The sequence below is a fragment of the Cetorhinus maximus genome, chromosome 6 (assembly GCF_964194155.1).
Source record: "Cetorhinus maximus chromosome 6, sCetMax3.hap1.1, whole genome shotgun sequence".
NCBI classification, from domain to species: Eukaryota; Metazoa; Chordata; class Chondrichthyes; order Lamniformes; family Cetorhinidae; genus Cetorhinus; species Cetorhinus maximus.
Window position 1 is genome coordinate 32691571 of NC_135884.1, and position 22933 is coordinate 32714503.

The 22933-nt window shown below is 42.1% G+C and overlaps 1 protein-coding gene across 3 annotated transcripts in view; it reads right to left on the reverse strand.

Moving 5' to 3' along the window:
• The window catches only part of LOC144681687 (ERC protein 2), an 864810-nt gene that overhangs the window by 674856 nt on the left and 167021 nt on the right, over window positions 1–22933 (reverse strand). For 2 of the 3 annotated variants that reach the window (XM_078543513.1, XM_078543512.1), the window contains one exon: window positions 13234–13308. The exons of the other annotated variant lie outside the window; for it this stretch is intronic. In XM_078543513.1, the coding sequence (XP_078399639.1) occupies window positions 13234–13308 (75 nt within the window). The remainder of the gene's footprint in view (window positions 1–13233; window positions 13309–22933) is intronic. 3 annotated transcript variants of the gene reach the window in all.

The following is a 22933-nucleotide window of genomic DNA, read 5'->3' on the forward strand; positions in this document are numbered from 1 at the left end:
CTACATTCTCAGTCAGTCACAGATCACTGACGTATTCCAGGGTCCACAAAAGGTGCAGCGATGGCTCCTCGGGGTTAAGGGCTACCCACAGAGGACGTGGTTGATGACACCTGTGCGGTGGCCTTCAGACTGCAGCAAAGCGAAGGTAGAACGAGACTCATGCTGCAACTCACAACTTGGTGGAGCAAACCATCGGGGTACTGAAAATGACACCGGTTCCGGTGCCTGGATCGGTCTGGTTGGAACCCTGCAATATAGTCACACATTGTCGTTGCCTGCTACACCCTTTACAACCTGGCGCTGCAATGGGGAGAGGAGCTGGCTGAGGAGGAGATGAAGGAGCTGGAGGTCTCCTTGGGTTGGGAGGAAGGCGAAGGGGATGAGGGTGAGGAGGTCCACGAAGGCGGAGATGAGGCCCTCATACTGGCTCGATGAGGCAGGTGCACTCGAGAGGCCTTCATAGCTGCTGATTTGTGGAGGATGATGATGACAACTTGCAGTGAGGACACTCCATATATCCTCACATTGAATCTGTGAACGTTTGACTCCAGTCTGGCTTATGGTAGTACGCACACCTCTGTGATAAAGCTCCTGTCATGGAGACGCATTGGAGGCCCTAATAGTCATTTGATTGCAGGATGCAGGGAGGACACTCCATACATCTTCTCAGTCTCTGTGAATGTCTGACTCCTGTCTGGCTGAGGGCAGCTCGCTTGCACTATGATCAGGGTTATATCATAGAGACGCAGCCATGAAACTTTAGAATCACCAGATCCTTTTTCCGCCTTCAGCACCTGACCCCTTCAGGAGCACAGTGTCACTGGTCACAAATGCTGAAGAGATGGGGGCCAGCCCCACCTTTAAAAAGGTGCTGAGGGCACTGAGAGAATGACAGAACTCGGTTAAGCCTGCCCAGTACACTCTGGCAGCAATGGCAAGCACCAAAATTCAGGCAGCAGTAATGTGCCCAGGCAGAGAGAGGCCAGACCATCATTTTGGTCTGAAGGCTGCACAAAGCACAGGGAAGAGGCCCTGGACTGAGACACCTACCTTTATCTTGCGCAGAAAGATTTCACATCTGAGTGACGTGAACTTTGCTCATCAGAACAAGGAGCCATAGGCATTCTTGGGATAAAGGCAAAATACTGCGGATGCTGGAAATCTGAAACAGAGTTAACATTTTGAGTCCGTAAGACTTCTTCAGAGCTCTGAAGAGTCATACGGACTTGAAACATTAACTCTTTCTCTCCACAGATGCTGTCTGACCTGCTGAGTTTTTACAGCATTTTTTGTTTCAGACATTCTTGGGAGTTTATTTACAATAGTGAACATTACGTACAAGTAATTAACACTCGTGCCCAGGCTGTGCAAGGTGTCAGCTGTGGCTCAGTTCACAGCACCCTCACCTTTGAGTCAGAAGGTTGTGGGTTCATGTCCCACTCCCGGAAAAAAAAAGTCAAGAACTGTGAATGTACTCGAAAGAGTTACATCTTCTTAATTTTCCTAACCCTGCCACTACGTCTTGGTGCTCCCTAGACATCCACAGCGGAGGTGGAGGCAGCCTGCTGACTGCTAGGCCCTGTCTGTGATGACCTTGGCAGGCACCTTCTGGAGAGCTGAGACCTGGAGGGCCCCGGCCTGCTTTCGGGGTCCTGCTGTGTGGCAGTGGCAGCCTCCTCAGCCTGTGGAGCTGGAGCTGCTGAGGTCACAGAAGATTCGGATGAGCCCAACACTCCCGGAGACACCTGGGTGGGTGGCTCCAGGGGGGACACCTGCTGATCTTCCTTCCTAAGGATGCCCAAGGGCACCATAGAACCATAGTAAAGTTACAGCACAGAAGGAGGCCTTTCAGCCTATCTTGCCCAGGCCAGCCCGAGGACACCCAGGTGCCCTTTCTAATCCCACCTTCCTGCACCCAGCCCATAGCCCTGCAGCTTACAGCACTTTAAGTGCAGATCCAGGTACTTCTTAAAAGAGTTTAAAGTTTCTGCCTCTACCACCAACTTGGGCAGCAAATTCCAGACACCCACTACCCTCTGCATGAAAAAGTTCTTCCTCATGTCCCCCCTACACCTTCTGCCACTTATCTACTTATCTGGAATCTATGTCCCCTGGTTCTAGAATTCTCCATCAAGGGAAACAATTTTATCCTGTCCACTCTATCAATTCCCCTCATAATTTTGTACTCCTCAATCAAGTCACCTCTCAGCCTTCTTTGTTCCAAGGAGAGCAACCCCAACCTATCCAATCTCTCCTCGTAGCTACACTTTTCTAACCCTGGCAACATTCTTGTAAACCTCCTCTCCACTCTCTCCAGAGCTATTACATCCTTCCTGTAATGTGACGACCAGAACTGCACACGATACTCCAGTTGTGGCCTTACCAGTGTTTTATACAATTCCAACATTATATCCTTACTTTTATATTCTATACCTCTGCCAATGAAGGAGAGCATTCCATGTGCCTTCTTTACAACCTTGTCTACTTGAACTGCTGCCTCAGGGACCTGTGTACTTGTATGCCAAGATCTCTCACTTCATCTACCCCTCTTAGTATATTCCCATTTATTGTGTAATCCCTGTAACTGTTTGACCTCCCTAAATGTATGACCTCACACTTCTCTATGTTAAAATCCATCTGCCACTTTACCGCCCACTCCACCAACCCATCTATATCGCTTTGGAGATTATGGCTATCCTCTACACTATCCACTACTCGGCCAATCTTTGCGTCATCTGCAAATTTCCCAATCGTGCCCCCCACGTTCACGTCCAAATCGTTAATATATAACGCAAACAGCAAGGGTCCCAACACCGAGCCCTGTGGAACACCATTGAGACAACTTTCCATTCGCAAGGGCATTACCCTTTGTTACCTGTTACAAAGCCAACCTTTTATCCAGTTTGCCACATTACCCTGAATCCTATGGGCTTTTACTTTCCTGACCAATCTGCCATGTGGGACCTTGTCAAATGCCTTGCTAAAATCCATGTACACAACATCCACTGCACTACCTTCATCAACCTTCTTGTCACTTCCTCAAAGAATTCAATCAAATTTGTGAGGCAAGACCTTCCTTTAACAAATCCATGCTGACCATCCCTGACTCGTCCATGCCTTTCCACATGACAGTTAATCCTATCTCTCAGGATTGATTCTACTAATTTGCTCATCACTGATGTAAGACTAACTGGCCTATAATTGTTTGGCATTTCCTTGGATCCCTTTTTAAACAATGGAACTACGTTTGCATTTCTCCAGCCCTCCGGTATCTCCCCTGTATCTAGTGAAGATTGGAATATCATCCTCAGATGATTCTGCTATCTCCTCCCTGACTTCCTTCAGCAGCCTCGGAAACAATCCATCTGGCCCCGGTGACTTATCAACTTTCAAGGATTTCAACCCTTCGAGCACTTCATCTCTCTTCATGACTATCACGTCCAATATCTCGCAGTGTTCCTCCTGGACTACTATATCTACATCCTCCCTTTCCTTTGTAAACACAGAGACAAAATATTCATTCAAAACCCTTCCCACAGCCTCTGTATCTACACACAAGTTTCTATCTTCATCTCTGATAGGTTCCATTTTTTCCTTAACTAACCTTTTAGCATTAATGTATCACCAAGCTGACTCCCTGAGGAGAAGAGGTAGATAGAGTGAGATCGAGCTGCCCCGCACCCCTCTCGCATACGCACTGTTGGAGGCCAACTATGGCATCAGCAATGGAGTTGAGCCCACACAGCAGTGCAGGAACGGCGCCCTGGATCAAGGTCTCCATGGCAGCCGCAATCCTACCACTATTGACCTCAGTGCGTTGGCATGCTGACGCTATCACCTCAGCCTGAAGGGAGACGAAATCCTCCATTGTGCCTTGCAATCTGAGGAGTGCAATGGACATTCCTTCCTGATGTTCCTGAACTTGCCTTTGCAGCTCCAGCAACTGTGACATGACCGAGTCCAGGGGCTCATCATCTGGCTTGGACTCAGTAAGTTTCTGGCCTTCAGCAGTCCTCCAAGTGCCGGACACCTGCGAAGTCCCTGCGCCGCCTGCTGTGGGTCAGATAGTGCAAAGTGCTCACCAGATTGTGATCCCGAGGCTATTCTAAAGCTAGGTCCCACCGAGGTGTGTCTCTGCGTTGGTGGAGAGTGTGGGTGAGCGCTGTGATGGGACTTCAAGGAGGGTGCCTTCAGATTCCTCTTCAGAGGTTTCTTCGGGGCTTGATTGGAGGCCCTGGGTCATGGACTCTGTCGGCTGTTTGGCAGATGTGCCTCCGGAAGCAATGGAGATAATTACTGCATGGCAGTGGCCTGTGAAACACGACACATCACTCACAGCATGGTTATCTGATAGATGTTGCACTGTTGGGTCCTCACTTGGTAGAGCAGCGCCAACCTCACCGTCAGCACAGGACCGGTCCAGATCCTCACTGGCCAGCTAGATGACTCTGTTTTCAAAGTCCATGAGGACCTTGATTTCAGGGATTCCTCCACCGGTCTGCAACCTCTCCCCGTTGTTGTGTGCCAGCTTGTCCTGCATGAATAGAGATGGAAAAGGTATAAGCAGGAGGCCTGCCAGGCCAGATGATAAGTATGCCTGGGCATGTGCGGGTGGTGAGTGGTCCAATGGATGGGATGAGGGCAATGAAGTTGTGTATGAAAGACTGAAGGTGATGTCCCTTCAACTGGCAGTGAGTGAGGTCCCTGTGAATGTGTGATGGGTTTGAGAGTGTGAGTGTTGAATGTGAGCAGAGTGACTTACCCTGGAGGAATGGAGATGATCATTCATCCTCTTGTGGCACTGAGTGGCTGTCCTCCTTTGAAGGGTCTTGGAGCTAACCACAGCTGCCACCACCTTCCAAGCCTGGCTGATCACGCTGCTGCCCATCCTGCGGCCAGAGCGGGATAGTGGGCATCGCAGCAGGCCTCCGCTGCGTCCAAAAGCTGCTCGAGGGATGTATCACTGAACCTGAGGGCTGCAGTCTTATTGCCTTTCAGGGCCATGTCTTCTTTCCAGCAGTCGTGGGCTGGAAGCACTGAGATTTGTCCCCGTGGCTGGACTTTAAATATGGCGCCCGGCGTGCTGAAGCGGCGAGGTGATGGCATGGTGGGCGACTGAGAGCCTGCCCGCCATGGAAATAGCATGTTTCCCAGGAAGGCATAAGTAATGTGTAAGGTGTGGGACGATACAACGTTGAAACCCACCATCACGGCCAGCAGGTAAAATGCCATTTTACCCACCCACCCACTACCACAATTAGTGCAAACCTGGGACAATTCCACCCAATGTTTCGAATCCAATATGGCTCTTCTTCAGAATACGCTAGAAATGCTCAGCATATCTGGCAGCATTTACGGAGATGACAAGACATCTTCAATCTAAAATGTTAACGCCATTCTCTCTCCACAGATGCTCCCAGACCTGCTGGGCATTTCAAATATTTAGTGATTTTGTAACTGCTTTGGCTACCTTCTCCAGCCCGACAATTCTCCAAAAGCTCTGCGTTACCCAACTCTTGCACCCCCTACTCCTTTTGCCCTGCTATTGGTGGCTAAGCCTTTCAAGCTCCAGGTTCTACCATTCCCTCTCCATGAGCAAGCTGCTCATCATCCCTTCTAATATCTCCTTTGGCTCAATAAAACATGCAAAACAAAAATAAGAAATCCTAAATACAAAACCAAAATATTGCGAAGAATGGAAACCAGAAATACAAATTGTAAATGCAGGAAAAGCCCAGCAGGTCACACAGCACACAGTGGAGAGAGAAACAGAGTTAACATTTCAGGCTGATGGCCATTGGTCAGAACTGGAAAAATGTAGAGATGCAACACGTCTACAATAAGTCGACAGCTACCTTGACTACACTTGCTCGGACCCCATTTCTTGTAAGCTCTCTATTCCATTCTCCCAGTTTCTCAGTCTCTGTCATATTTATTCTGATGGTGCCAGCTTCGATACCAGTGCTTCCGATATGTCTTTTTCCTCAACTGAGGTTTCTCCTTCACCGTAGATGACAGGGTCCTCAACTGTGTCCATTCCATTGCCCACATTTCTGCTCTCATTCCTTCTGCAGCCACTACACCCCCTGGCCGCAAAAAAAAAATAAGATTCCCCTTGTCCTCACCTTCCACATTCCACATTCAACAGGTCATCCCATGCCATTTCTACCACTAAACACATCTACCCTTCTGCTCCCAGCATTCCAAAGGGACCACTCCTTCCACAACACCTTTGTCCACTCTTCAATCATCCCCTTCCCACAGCACTTTCCAGTGCAAGCACAGAAGATGCAACACCCACTCTTTTACCTCCTGCTTTCCAACTGTCCAGGTTAATCAGTGATTTGCTTGTATTTCTTTTAATTTAGTATTCTGTATTCACTGCTCACAATTCAGTCTCCTTTACACCGGGAGTCCAAATGCAGATTGAGTGATCACTTTACAGAACACCTCTCAGTCCACAAACGTGATACTGAGCTTCCAGCCGCCTGTTATTTTAATTCTCCACCCCATTTCCACTCTGACCTAACCTCTTACTCTTACACTCAAGCACTGTTCCAACAAAATTCAACACAAGCTCGAGGAACACATCTGTCAATTAAGAACTTTACAGTCTTCCACGCTCAACACAGAGCTGAACAATTTCAGATCATAACCTCTGCCCTCATTTCTTCAAACAACAGCTGTTGCTGATTCTCATGGGCTATTCCCATTTACACCTCCTCTAGATAATTATTTTGTTTCTTTACTTGTCCCAATACCATCTCATTTTACCTTGTCATTTAATCTCGCTTTCCACCCTGTCAAAGGCTTCCCTTTTGTACCTCTCCCCACACCTATCCCCATCTCTGTACTTCTTTAAAACATATTAGATATCTAACTTCTTCCAGTTCTGACCATAGGTCATTGACCTTAATCAGTAACAGTGGCCCTCCCCACAGATGCTGCATGATCTGTTGAATATTTCCAACATTCTCTGGTTTTCATTGCAACAAGTGTTGGATCCCAATGTTCCGTTTACCTTGAAAAAGGAAAATTACAATTGGAACTATTTAGAAATTACATTTTTTGGGCAGGGATTGTTCAATGTAATTTGGCACAATTTTCATTAAGGATGCTTCAACTTTGATACCATGCTGCATTAATGCTAAGTCATCATCAGAGCAGACAGCACAAAACACACAGCTGGCATGCACCAAATGAATAGATTTTTAATCAGCAATTTTATCAAGTTTAATTTACTGTTTTTAATTAAATTATGAACTGTTGCACACAAATGCAAAACAAACTCAACATCTCTTCACACAGTTATGGAAAGAAATAAAACAAAGCTTATATTTAAAATCAAAGCTTGTCTTTAGGTAAGGGATGCCACAATAAAAATACAGCAGTGAATACTAATACTGAAGCATACCACAACAATGCATTTACATTGGGCTTCCACATGCCACACAAAACATATTTACAAATCACAACAGGAAAATATTGAAAAGTGCCAGAGAGTTAATGAACCTTGAACCTGGTCTTGAACAAATCTAACAGCAGTGGTGTATTAACTCAGCAGCAAAATATCCATATTGTGGCAATACTTAAATTTCTCTGCAAGGATTTCCACTGAAGAAAAGAAATGGGACACACGCACACACACACGGTCTGGAAATTCAAGTTAACATACCTGCCATATCTTATCGGGTCCAAAATCATACGATGCTGAGCGCTGTAATAAGCGTACCATTAGAAATGCTGCAATATTCAATTTCCATCCAGTGATGGGAGGCACTTAAAACATTTCAGTTCTACATTTTTAAGTTACTTAATACTTAAGGCTTTCAGTTCCAACAAGCCAAGGGCCGAAATAATAATTCATCAGTAAATAACTTTACCCTGGGACTGGTACCAATAGCTACTTGTTCCAAGGAAATGTTGCCTCTGGCAGGCAAAACCACACTGTCAAAGCCACTATAGTACTGACTGAGTCAGGGTACAAATGAGTTTTATTTTAGAAAGTGTAAAATATATGCTAAAAATATTTTCTTCAGCATTATCTCCCCTTCATGGAAGATATAAAAACATAGAAGGGAAGCAAGGAGTGAAATTAGAAAGGCTTAAAGAAGAGAGAAAAAGCATGTTCAACATGAAAGGAAAGGCTTTTCAAAGCACATAAGTGAAAGATACACAAAGGGTTGGAGAGGACTTGTAAAACTAAATTAGCCCAACTGGCTGCTGTCGAAAGGCATGGATGTGCACAAAAAATGTCAAAATTGGAAGCTACAAGGCAACAACACAAGGAGAAACAAAGGAAGAGATTAAATGGCACAAACTTGGGGCAAATAAGAACACCAGCAAAGATTTGAGTTGGAGAAGTTCTATATAAATTCAAGAGGAAAATGGTAAGTAACAAGTGAAAAAGGAAAAAGAACATTGTCTTCAATTTGAACAGGCATAGAATGCCACAGCATCAGCAAGTCTGGCACAAGGATATAATTGAACCAGCCAATAACTTGGTACAGGATAATCGGTTAAATCCAATCTGATAACAGAAATGGCATGAGTATTGTGAAACAAAAAAAGAGAGACATTGTTTGTCAAAGCTTTTCACCTTGCACTCATCAGGACATTTCACAAGAATACCAAATGTAAAGGGAATAATAATTTACATGGTATGAACTCAGCAACTCGTGCAGTTGAGTTCAGCTTTAATGAATCAGTGTAGGCCCAAATATGTGGTCTTGCCATGGGATCCCCTCTAGGGCCAGCTCTTGCAAACATCTTTGTTGGGTTCCACGAGAAACATGTCTTCTAACCTCCTACTCCTTGCATATTTTCGATATGTGGATAATACGTTTGCTATATTTAAATCTGCAGCTGCATGTAATAATTTCCTTACATGTCTTAATGGGCTCCATCCTGTGCTCAAATTCACCTTTGGAATGGAGCAGTCAAATGAACTCCCTTTCCTTGTCATACTAATTGAGAAATCTCTATCACAGTCAACTGCAAGTCTACCTTCACTGGTCAATATATGCGTTGGGATTCTTATACTTCCACATGCTATAAGAATGGCCTTATCGGCAACCTTGTAAAGAGGGCGTGAGCTACTTTATCACTATGCAAGCTTGATGCCGAAATACAGCAAATCTAAGGCATCCTTACAGGATAATGGCTACCCTGAGCAGATCATTTCATGCTGTATATCGCATTAGCTCACGAACGGGCCTAAGACCATCACTTTTGGCCCTGAAAAGTGCCCAGCCTACCTCAGATTACCCCGCAAGGGCAAGGTAACTCAAAAATCTGAGCAACAGATGAAGCTAGCTGTTTCACGCTGCTACTATGCAGTAGCAACACGAGTGGTATTTGCCATTAACAGGATGCTGGCGTCAAACCAAAAAGACGTTCTGTCTATCACACAAATGAGTAATGTGGTATATGCATTTCAGTGCCAGTGTGATGCTAGGTATGTAGGTTGTACATCCCAAAGACTGGCAGATCGTATCAAACAGCAAGCCCCTTCTGTTGTTCACAATGGGCAAGGTACAGACCATACCCAACCAGCCTGTGCATGCAAATCTCAAGACACAAGGTCCAACATTAAATGTGATTCCGTGATTCGACAACATTTGCTAATTTATCCTCAGTGTGCTAAGAATTACGCTGACAACCAATTTAGTATAGTCAGTGGGGCTCGCAATGTGGCACGTGTGTGTTCTGAAAGCTACATGTATTAATACACAGGGCCATGTTCTATGCAGACAGAAAGAACATGTACACACATTACACCCGTTTCAGCTAAACAAAATAAGTGACAGCCATTTGCTGCTTCATTCCTCAGGGCAATGCCTTGACCAATCAGAATCAAGCCGCCTGGTTTAAATTTCAAATAATGCTTAGCAGTTAAGTCAGTCACCATCAACTGGTGTATTCTCCATGGCAACACCTCTACCAATGAGTCCACATGCCAACCAATCAGCAGTCTCTTCTCAAAGTATAAATCGTTGTTCCCTTTACATTTGCGAATTGTCCCGATGAGTGCAAGATGAAAAGGTTCAACCAAAAAAATCTTTTTTTCCAGCAATACTCAAGTTCTGTACTACCAAACAACTATGTGTATACCAGAAATGGCATGGGTGAATTTTTGTGGGCCTTTGTTGCACTTATAGTTTAGTAATTCTAAGAAGTTTGGGCATAGCAATTTGCATTATTTACCAGTAACCGCTCAAAGTATTAACACGGATTATGAATCAACCTTGCTATCCTAACTGCTTATGATTTGTGTAATTCTCCTTTTAGTATATGCAGAATACGGCTGTTGGAGCTGCAGAGTGCTTAAAAATTGCGGTTGCATCCATTGAATGCGTTATTAGAAAAGCACTACATTAATTAATGTTAAATGATTGATTCTGGATAACAGTTCCAGATGATCTAAGAGCTTGGTTGCTCAATAAGGAATGCAAGACTCTCAAGCAATTACATGATTATTTTCCGGCCTTTTGAATGCCAGCAAACGATTCCACAGGTGGGAAATCAAATGGTCCATCAGGCCCGCTGACTCAGCAGATCTGCTTACATTAAAACAGGACACAAAAATACCATGACAGGGATATTTGAAGAGTTTTTGGTGGGGGATTGGGGAGGTGCTGTTATTTTCAACTGCCAGCTGCCCAGTTCTCACCTCAAAAAAATAGGGAACCAGCAAGGAAAACGATGGGCTTTAGCATCCTATTGACACCCAAGGCCTGCCTGATGTAGTGGGCTTATAAATGAACAAGTAACATAAAACATCATTTGGAAATTTATGCCTTACACCAATTATAGGGTCTCAGCTGCAATTTTCAGGCAGCAGCAGCCTAACCACCAGGCCTCAAAAGGATTCACCGCAGAGCATGCACTGAACAGCCTAAGGAGCACAGCATTTTTGTGTGGCTAAGCCATAAGGAAGGCCAAAAAAGCTAAGCTCATTCAGAGTCCTTCCCCAACCCAACCTAACTGCTGGCCCAGAATGAACACCAGCTGATTTCCTACCCTCCCACAACCCCAAGGAGTTGTAGAGGGTGCCTGCAGCTCGCCACTCAGCATAAAGCATTTAAGTAAGGTTCTGCCCTTAAAATTGCTTGGGATTCATGTGGGCAATGAAGCCACTTCCAGTGACCTAAACCCAAAACTGACACCACTTCTTAAATGCAGCAGGGGGTCACAAATCAACAACTGTTGATTCTACAAAGGGTTGCAGTACATTTGCAGGAACGAAGTGCAGCCATAATATAAAAGTGTGTTTGAACAAAGAAGAGGCATTGTGATGACTATATCCACCCTCAGAGAAGGTAAATGTGAGGCAAACACAGGGGTTGTGTGATACATGGTGGCCTTTTCTTTAGAGCAAACACGTTTGTGGGGATACCAGTGTGTAAAAAGATGGAATTGGTCAGATTCGAAGTGTTAGAGGAATCATAAATGTACCTGTGGTTCAGCTGAGATATGCTACATGGTTTCAGCAGCTGTAAATTAATGGCTTTAAATGGGCATACCGAAGGTGTTATGGTCAGACTACACAATAGGATGCAGCCAAGACTGGGAAATAAAGCACAAGTGAGCCCTGGATAGCTAGCTAAGTGGTTGCTGTTAGCATGTGACAGGGTTCTGTACTTCATCCATTAGAAAAAGGAGTCCAGGGCCAGCAGTTTACCAACTATTTCAGTTCCAAGCGCAACAGTGCAAACACAAATATTTAGTTCTTTTGGGATAATAATTCCTTTGGAAGGCTGTATATTGCCCTTTGAGAAACTAAAGGTGGTACAGATAGCTGACTTACCCAAAGGATTACAATAAATTGAATTAGAATGACATGGGTTCTCTGTATTTAATCCAGGGTCTATGCGACAGTTATTTAGATAGATATATTGGGCATATAAAGGCAGATTCTCATTTGTAAGAAACTTGAGATCCACTTATGAAAGTGACAATTGATGCTGCGCCCCAAGGGAAATATCCAGTATAAATCTCCAAAAATCAAACACTTTTTGTAAGACATTTCTTGAAAAGGCTAATTACCCAACAGGAGCAGTTTCTTTTTGTTTACTTATTGCACTGTTTATTATTTGGTTCATTTCTCATGGTTTTATCCTTCAGGTTGCCATTTAATTTGCTTTATAAAAAACACATAGTTGCTTCATTTGTGCAAGCAAGTAGCACGATAGTGGTCAATTTATGACTAATCTAGTTGATAAATGACTTCAAATTAACCCAGCTGATAAATGGCTTCAAATAGGGTAATTGTGGTTCCTACACCTGGAAAGTCTTAAAAAAAAGTGCAGCTTCTGGGAACACATTTCACTTACAGAAACTGCTGAGCGAGAGAGAAATGGCACTTTAAAAACCCAAAATTGCAAAATCCAATAGAAGCAAAAAACAAACTGGGGGGCTATAATTTCAGGTTAAAAGACCACTAAGCCTTGAGGAAATTGATAAGAAATTCCAAAAAAAACAAGAAAACCTACCAAGCATTTCTTCAAAGCTTAATGTATTGCTAGCTATAGGTTATCAATATCTGACAACATCCAGAAATTAAGCAACCATTTTAAACTGATTAGGTTAATAAAATAGGAACATCTTTCCTCCATTTCAGCTTTAATTGAACGTTTAATGGATGCCAACTTTCCAATAAAAGGCAAAGTGATAGCGAGTTTACATCCTGTATTATTTCAGCCAGACATATAACTTTTATCGTATGAAGTACATAACAAATATTTCCATTATTGGGTTCTTATTTCTTTTGTGCATTTCACTTTTGATCGCATTTTCACATTAATGTGCTAACAGAAATTGCCTGATCTGTTAATGTTGTGGGAGTCTTTTTATATAATTAATATTTTAAGTTGAGAATTCTAATTTTTCCCCACATTTAGTCAAAAATTGTACACCTGCTGGCCTTTTGGATTGGAACAAACTTTTAGCAGAAGTAAAATCCCGGACATTAATCAGAAAAAAATAAACACTGCCTGTACTGCAATATTGAAGTGTTTGACAAATGTCACCACTGCTTCCTAGTAAGCTTCAGGCATACAATGTATTAATTTGTCTTTAAAAGCAAATTATCAATTCACAAGTTCAACTAAACATGAAACTTGCACAGGACTGCTACCACAGTTTCAACTCAATTAGTTTACAGCAATCACATGAATTTTTTTTTCAGCATCACACTACAGTAACCTGTTGATGTATTGTAAACGACCTTACCTTCATTTCAATAACTGTCTGAAGAGCCTTCGTCTTCGCGGACTCTGACTGGATTGGTGTTCTCCTGTGCAGTTCCTGTGGAGGTACACGATGAAAGGAAACTTGACGACTCATTTAAGTAATGGAACAATGTACCCTACAGATATAAATCAACTATTTTAAAAAATGGAGAAATTAAATGGCCTACACGCCACAGGTTCAGCCTTTGATAACCTCCCCAACACACTGCAGTTTCTAGCTTATATTACAGTCATTGCTACCAGCACATGCGCTATGTCAGCTTCTATCAATAATTAATGTCAATTGTGACAATGACAGCAAGCAAACGCTCAAACCATTTAATCTAACAGCACAACTTCTTCATAGTCATTGAGCCATACTTCATTGCATTCTTGACAGCTAATTGATGCTTATTAAACATGTCAATACTTAAACATACAGACACAAATCAAGAATGTCACAAACGTATTTACTCTAGAAAACTAACTTTCGCTAGTAGAAATTAGGCACTCAAGAGAAAGTGGGAATTAAAAAGTATGAAGTTAATATTGGATAAATACATTTTAAAATTTATGATATCAAAACTGCCCAGCTCTTCCAAATCATACAAAAGCTAATCATCACAGAAAAAATCTATTTGGTTTTACTTAGTTTCAAAACAGCACAGTGACTGCTAAAATAGTTGAAGCATCATTCTTCAGATAGCAACAAACTACTGATACAGCTCTGTAAAGGCTCCTGGCAGAAAATTAAAGGTATGCAAAAAAGGGCAACTGAAATTTTAGCCAGTGCTATCAAAGCTACCACTTTATTTGCAATAATTCTTATTAAGTGCTCAGAAATGTAAAAGATGTTATTCAAAACTGCACATCAGCCTTTTACTTTGGCTCATGTTACAACTCATTTGACAGAGCATTAATTGCTTTTAAACCATTGCTCCCCATATTACCATCATTTGTCTTTCAACTGGCAAACAGCATTGATTGGGAAGTTAGATAGGTGCATGAGGGAGAAAAGAATAGAAGGCTTTGCAGTTAGGGGTTAGATAAAGGAGAGTGGAAGGAAGCTAGTCTGGGGCATATAAACACCAGCACAGGCCAGTTGGGCCAAACAGTCTGTTTCTGTGCTGTAAATTTTATATGATTCTATGTAACTATACTGTAAACCCTATGCATCCAATAAAACTTAGTGAAGCAGAAATACTTTTAATCCAACAAACATAAGAACAAATGAAGTGACAACCCTTTGAAGATCAGACCAGCCATTACAATAAAATGCATCTGCAAGTAAACACGTAAAACAAATCAATTGGAGCATGTAATTTTTGTAATAGGGTGTAATATTTCATAAATTCAAGGAAAAAGCACACTGCCATTTTAAAGGGGCCAAATCATCCTGTTGTAATGTTGTGCAACAAACGCCATTCAAAAAGACAATGTACCTAATGAGATCCTCCAGTGACTGACGTCTTGTATCAATGTGTGAGCACATCTGTTTCAAATTTAAGAAAATACATCTGTGGAAATGCTCGAGAAAAGTTCTCGCTGCAGCAGCTATAACAGTGTACTTTCCCAGCAACTCTCGGCATGGATTTGCAACATCAATTGTTCCTGGACGTTTCACGAAGCGAGGTCACCACAAAACTCCACAATATGTTAATTACCTCTTTAACTGGAGGAGCAGTTACAAACATTCCAGGCTGTGTTTCTTTAATGGGTTTTCCAAGTGGACTTAAAACTGCAATGTGCAGGGAATCATTTGAGAACCTGTTTTATCTCTGCAAAGCTAATATTCTAATAAAACGAGTTAAAAGACAATGAGTCACTGGTATGTTGCACTGATTTAGGAGCACTCTATTCATTCTGTATTTCCACACCCCCCCACCACCCCCCCCGCTTCAACCAAGTATGATTACCTATCATAATTTGCAGATCAAAGTTCCTGAAATGCATGTTAAACCATTGCTATCAAAAAAAAAACAAATCACTGCATTGCAGCTTTTGGTGCAAATAAAAAAATCTTCACACACTGCAGCTAATTTTCTTTAAAAAAAAAAGTGAGAGTTTTTGAAGTTCTCCTGACTCATTTGTAATCTTGCTTAAGTTTGGGAATTATTTTGGGTTTTCGATGGTATTGCACCAAGTTGGAAAATTCTGTTGAGGCCCATCATCAATAACCTGTACATGGTGGATTAACTTCATTCACTGTCATCAAGAGAAGATAGCTTTGGATTAATTTAAAAGAATATACATGTGCAACTCTTTGCTCTTGTTCAATATGCACACAGCGAATGGCTAAGAGGTGCAGCAAGCAAGTTATGCCCAGGGCTCTACCAATGTAGTTCCTGAGTCACCCATTACGAGATGTGTAACAGCTCGCATCCAATTTTATATCACCTAAGAGAAGTTGCCAGGCCTTCATTTTGCACATGCAGCAATACAGAAAAACACTTAGATGTTGTAAGGAGACACCAAGAATTGTATTTAACATTGTAGTATACATGGTTCTGGTCATTAATGGAAATATTCGTAATCACAATTGAGTTAGCTGGTATAAATCAGAAACCTTTAGAAATTCTAGTAAATTAAGAGCACTGCATCACACAGGCATCATAACTTTCCTCAACTTCAAATCCACATCATAATTTCCTCGATCATGTTGGATGACTATCTCACAGCTATACCAGTATTGCTCATGACCAACCCACCAAGAAGTCAATCTAAACAATTCAAATAAGGAAGATCTGCATAGCTGCTTTTCCCTTTTATCACATGGAACACTAAAAAAGGCTCACTAAAAAAGGATTTAAAGTTGCACATCCTCGTCAAGAATCTGCAACGTCAAAAACCGCTGCCCTTCAGCAGAAAACTGGTAAGAAAACATTCCCAATTCTCCCCCCTTAAAAATTAAGTTAAATGGCACTTAAAGAATTATTTTATTGCACAGCTTACAGGGTTGTATTTACTTGATCTACTTCTAAAATCCACAGTGTCAGCTTCACAAAGTGGTAGTTCTTTTGTTCGAGTCAGAAGGTCACAACATGCAAAATAAATGGAAGGATACTGAAAGGTATAGAGAAAGTGAGGAACCTTGGAGTGGATGTCCACAGATCCCTGAAGGTAGCAGGATAAGTTGATAAGGTGGAATCCTTTCATTTATTAGCCGCGACACAGAATATAAGAGCGGGGAGGTTATGCTTGAACTGTATAAAACATTAGTTAGGCCACAAGTTGAGGACTGTGCGCAGCTCTGGTCACCTGACCAGCATGTATGCCTCAAAAAAAAATGTGCTTATTGCTGCTTGCCTTGTTTTTGCCTATAAAACACTGACATTTTTTCCCCAGAGTTAATGAATTGCCTCTCTTACATTTATATAAACACTTTCACAACCTCAAAACATCCCAAAGCTCTTTACAGTCAATGAAGCGCATCACTGATGTAATGTAAGAAATGCAGCAGTCAACTGACACACAGTAAGGCTGTACAAACAGCAATGAGATTACAACCAGGTAATCCAAGCTTTTTTTAAATCAAGTGATTTTGGTTAATGAACATTGGCTAAGACACTGGGGAGAGCTTCTTGCTCTTCTCAAATAGTGCCATCCGATCTTTTACAATCAACTGAGCGGGAAGACAGGTCTAGCATCTCATCTGAAAGGTGACGCCTCCGACACTGCAGCATTCACTTGACACTGCACTGGAGTGTTACCCTACGTTTTGTGCTGAAATCTCTGGATTAGACCTTCAACCCAAAACCTTCAAGTTTAAGAGGGCGAGCGTTCTACCAATTTGAATGAGGATATGAAAGGCTTTCATTTCTTTTTGCAAAAACTACTTTTTGAAATGCAGTATATTGCACAGTTAGTTGATTTCATGCCCATGAAGAGAACTAGTTATGAAACCTATTTTTCAAGAAAACCTAAGTTTGAGAAGAATTTGAAATACAAATTATGAAGAAAAAGTGTGAGGTTATTCTGTTTTAACATCTTCACTTCCATTGTCAAACCTTGGGTACTGCTCTTCCAGAAAACTGCATCAACTTCCAAAATGAATGGGACTGCACAGCTCCCAAATCTGCTGCTTATAGTGTGGTCACATTGAGGTCATTTCCAACATAACCAACAGGGTCATATATTTTGCTGCAACATCATATTAAAATCAAATCAAGTAATGACTGTTAATCTTTCAATGTATTGTTCCCAGTGCAATTCACAATTTAATTAACATATGAAAATGTCAAATCGCTAAAGGTTGTTGAAAACTTCTAAGTTATTCTAGGAATGAATGCAAACCTTCAGTTACAACTCACTGTTCCTTTAATTATTAAAAATCATGTTTACCTGATCCTACCATACATAGTAAAATCAATGATCTATTGATAGGTAATGTAGGAACTGCATTAATCTGTTGGAAGATCCTTGGGCAAGCTTACTGCAAAAATGACTATTTAAGTACTTGCAGGCACTCAAAGATTTGTGATAAGAAAAGTGGCAGTGGTTCCCAAAGTTTTTGGTCATGTAAACCCATTCAGACTTACCAACCTTTTGCATACCTCTACAAGCAGTTTCTCTCTTTTAAACTGCCCCTCTAATGACAACACATTTTGTAAATCATTATGATTGCACATTACAGGTAAACTTATGTCTCTAATATATTTTTTAACTTACCACTTAGCAGCCCCTCTTCCCAAATCCCCTACCCCCATTCACTCCTTTGTAACTGTGCGGGACAGCTCAGCCAAGGTGATGGCCTCGGCCAAGCAGGCCATATCCGCCCAGCCGTCCGCTGACCTGCTGGTCAAGCAGCAGCCTCTCCCAACTGGACAGTGTTTCAACAGCTGCTCTGGCACCAACGCTGCACCAGTGATCAAGGTCGTGCACCATCACTCATCTTCTTACTGCTTCTCCAATCATAGGTTGTTTCTCTTCTATGTTTGCTGCTAACAGGCACAACTGCATCTCACTAGTGTGCCCATTAGGAGCAAGCACAGGAGAGGAGCCACCTGTGATTGGAGGAGCAGCGAGCAAGGTGTGTGGCAGGGGATTAGCCTTAGCAGCAGAGACACTTGCATTTGGGACGACGTGAACTACACAGAAGGGCAGGCGGAGGTCAGAAAAAAATTCTCATACCTGAAAATTCACCATTACACAATTAAGAGATAAGTGGAGACATCTGCTGTATGCCAGGGATACACATACCACACTTTGGGAACCCTACACCATTAATATAATTAATTCTTCCTAAATGACGCCATAAATCCAAGTAAAATACAGAAGATTTGATGGTAATTCTTTGTTCTCAACACAAATATTGCCCCTTTTTTCCCTGTCACTGATTCTCTGAAGTATAAAAACACAGCCTTTAGTTACCCTTAAACTAGAAATTAATCCTGGGGCCCTCGTTTGTGCCTTTCCAAAACTTCAGTCAAAACTACCATGTGGGGCCACCAAAATATTACACCGTATTCCAATAGAAACAAAATCAAGACCATGAACAAAGACAAAATGATATGCTTTGTTTTATGGTGAATTGAATTGAGCGTAAGGAAGATTAAGAGTCACAGAGAGGGGGAGGGGGCTGAGAGAGAGCGCGCGAGGGGGAGCTGGATAGAGAGCAAGCGAGTGCGAGATCGAGCAAGGCAGGGGGGTCCTGAGAGCCCGAGAGGGAGGGGGTTGGAGCAACAGTCCGAGAGGGAGGCCCTGAGAGCTCATGGCGGGGAGGCAGGGGGGCCAGTGAGAGCCCGGTGAGGGGGGGGGGGGGGGGCTCAAGTGTGTGTGTGTGTGTGTGGGGGGGGGGGGGGGGGGGGCAAAAGCCTGAGGGTGGGGGTGTCCAAGAGCCCAAGGAGGGAGCCCCAGGGGGCTTGAGGGAGACCCAGAGTGAGACCACGCGAGAGAGTGGCAGTGAGGAGGGGGGCAATGGGGCAAGGAGACAGAGAAAGAAAGAGAAATAGAATGAGAGGCAAGGATGCAGAGAGAGGGGCAGAGAGAGAGAAAGGAATTGGGAAAAGGGGCAAAACCCACAGATGGAAGTGCAAAATGACTTGCATTTATATAGCACCTTGCATGTCTTCAAGGCCTCCAAAAACACTTCACAGCCATTAAGAAATTTTGAGTGTTGCCACTGTTAAAATGTTGGAAACACAGCAGCCAATTTATGCACGTAGACCCACAAACAGCAATGCGACAATGATCAGCTAATTTGTTTTTGTGATGTTGATCTTAGGGATAAATATTTGTCAAGACATTGGGAATAACTCCCTGCTCTTCTTCAAACTAGTGGCCATGGAATCTTTTACATCCACCTGAAAGAGCAGATGGAGCCCCGGTTTTATGTCTCATCCAAAACACAGCACCTCTGACAGAACAGCATTCCCTCAGTACTGCACCAGAGTGTCAGCCTAGACTTTTGTGTGCAAGACTGTGAGTGGCAAAGCAAACAGCTGGGGGTGATTTGAGGTAAGGGAAAGGGGGCTGGGCAGCAGAGAGAGGAAGCAGGATGGAGCAGAGGGAGGAGAGAGGCAAAAAGACAGAGAAAGGAAGAGAATGGGCAGACAGAGATAATAACTGGCAGAGTCACGTAGGAATAGGGAGAAATATAGCCAGGTGTAATAAGCAAACAAAAGGTAGCGGAAAGAGAAAATGGGAGGAGTAAAAAGGGGAGCAGCAAAAGGGTGAGAATGAGGGAGAAGTGCTGGAGATTGTAGTGGAAAGATTGAAGAAACAGAAATAAATGAAGAGAGGAGAAAAGTGAAGTGGAAAGGGCAAAAGTGACTGAAAAGGAGAGAGGGCAGCAAATGGTAGAGGGAAAAGAGTAGAAAGTGAGGAGAAATACAGAGATGGATATTTGTAACAGTACAAATGCAGCATTAGATCTTATTTTTCCTGGTCCTTACCAGTGCAATATTCCCAATTTTGCTGGTGATACCCTTGGAACATGCAGGCCCAACAGTAAACTGTTGGTGGGATTTTAAAATGTTTTCAATCAAGCCATTTGATAGCTTTACTGTATTATATTCACTCAGCTATGATAAAACATCAGATGTGTTGCTATGATAAAACATCAGATGCATATTTCATTACCTCAAAGCATACATGATAAAATAATTTACTACATAATTTTTATACTCTGCTGTGGTCAATTTTCATACTAAAAATACTTGGAACTCTTCAACCAAGCAGATCTGCATAATGCTTACCAAGATTCCATTTACATTACAGACAAGTCAGCATTGTCATTAGGCTGACAATCCAACAAAGACAAACCATAGGCTGCTTTGTGGCTGGGAAACTTAACCCTCAGATGGAAGATGCTCTTGTCCATTAACAGCTTATCATTGTTCATCAGGATAAGATCATCCAATGCCCCCTCATTTACTTCATTAAAGTGTCAAGATATGCTACAAAGATCCAAAGTGTAACAGACAGTAACTGTATACTGAAAGGTTTATGAACATCCAGTCTCTAAAGCCTCAGTAAACTCAGGGTAAAACAAAACTGCTTTGTCCTGCACTTCAGTTGCTGACCTTTGGCTCAAGGGTTACTTTAAGTGTCCCTAACCCCACTGATGTAGTAAAAGTAACTCCCGCCTCATTGAGCTCTTAAAGGGCTAAATAGTTACTTTACTCAACATCTACATCTAGCACTCAACACAATGATTAACTTTTCAGTAGGCATTTTAACTACTTCACCTGACATGTACTGCTCAGTGGAGCTCTGTTATGGTATACACACTATTCATAAACAATACAAATGATTCACCTACCATTTCCTATTGTAAGGAACACAACTTGGGGTTTTAATAATTTGCACATTGTACTGCTTGCAAGTAGAATTTTCGTTATTAGTGAAATAAACAAAAGTCTACATTTTTATTGTGCCCAAAAAAACTTCCAAATCCAAGGACGCAGGATAGCTTGCAAGAAGGGAAGTGAAGGAAAAGATGGGCTGAAGTCTGGCTTTGTAGAAATATTAAACCATGCAAGAAATACGTTTGCTTAAAAGAATGAAATGCCAAAGAAAATATAAAATATAGTAGAGGTTTTTAAAGTCAAGAAGAGTTTTGATAAAGTAAACGTAGAAAAGCTGCTCCCACTTGTGGGGGAATCCAATATTAGGAGCCGTAAATATAAGAGTTATTAATAAATCTCTAACAGTAAATTCAAGAGAAACTTCTTTATGCAAAGAGTGGTTAGAATGTGGAACTTGCTACCACATGGAGTGGTTGAGGCAAACAGCATAGATCCATTTAAGGGGAAACTAGATATCTAGTTAAGTATGTGTAAATGGCATGGAGGAGTAAAGGGATCTGGGAGTACAAACACACAAATCACCAGAAGTAGCAACGCAGGTTAATAAGGCCATAAAAAGGCAAACCAAGCAAACTAGGGTATATTTCAGGAGGGATATAAAAGTAGAGAAGTTATGGTAAACTTGTATCAAACCTTCGACCACACAGTACTGGGTACGGCTCTGATCACCATATTATTAAAAAGCACTGGGGGAAAGAGTGCAAAAGATTTACAGGGATGATACCAGAAATGTGAAATTATACCTATCAGAAAGGGATAGGTGAAAAGAGAAAGATGAGGGGTGACTTAATAGGTCTTTAACATTATGAAAAATTTTGGTAGAATAGATAGTGGGAAGAGCAAACCTGAAGGTCATCAGTTTAAGAAAGTGACCAAGAAATCAAATAGAGAGTATTCTTTACCTAGAGAATGGCAAGGATGTAAAACTCTGCATCACTGGGAGTGGTTGAGGCGAATAGTATAGATGCATTTAAGGGGAGGTTAGATAAGCATGAGGGAGAAGGTAACAGAGGGTGATACTAATAGAGTTAGAAGAAAAGGAATAGAAGGCTAGAGTGGAGCTTAAACACTAACATGGATGGTTGAGTCAAATGGCCTGCATGCCTCTGTGCTGTAAATGCTGTAGGTCAAAGAACAGGGCAAAGAGGGGAGGATAAACAGAATCGTGTGAAGATATAAAGACTTGTTTTTTTTTTAATTACATTTCACATTCATAATAACAAAACTTGTTGAAATATTTGAACAGCTATATTACTTAATTGCTAACAACTACCATCAAAATAAATGATCAGAGAGGGGAAGCGAAAGGGCATAAAAGAGATGGAGTGAATTTTTCAATCGTGTACACAAGACTCCTTTCCGGTCCAACATGCAAGAAGCTCAAGATAGAAGCACTGCTAGACTTTCAGATGATTTAGCATCGGGAAATCTTCTCCCAAGATAGGAAGAGAGAGAGGAAATCAAGGGAATCATGATCACAATGGGCCAAGTTTTTCTGAAACAGGCCATCTAACTGCATCTGGCATTAGGTTTGCCCTTGCAATCCCCAGTTCAAAAAAATATTTGCCCACTAAGTTGCTGGAAGCGAGAACTGATAACAGCACAGTGACAGATACAGGGCAATCAAAAAAGCATCAATTCAACCAATGAGGTTTAGGCATTGGAAAATAAATGGTGGAAGGAGGACTGAGAACAAGGGTGAATTAAAGTAGGTGAAGTCCACTGTCAAATCAGGTATTGAAAGAAAAACCAAGAGAGGCAAAAAGGAATGCTAAGATTTTAATTTACACTTTTAAAATCTACCCCAAAAATTCAAAACCTAAAGGAATGAGACTCCGCATTTGCTAATTTTTACATTAAGAGGGTGCTTGCATGACAAATTACCAGTCCTAA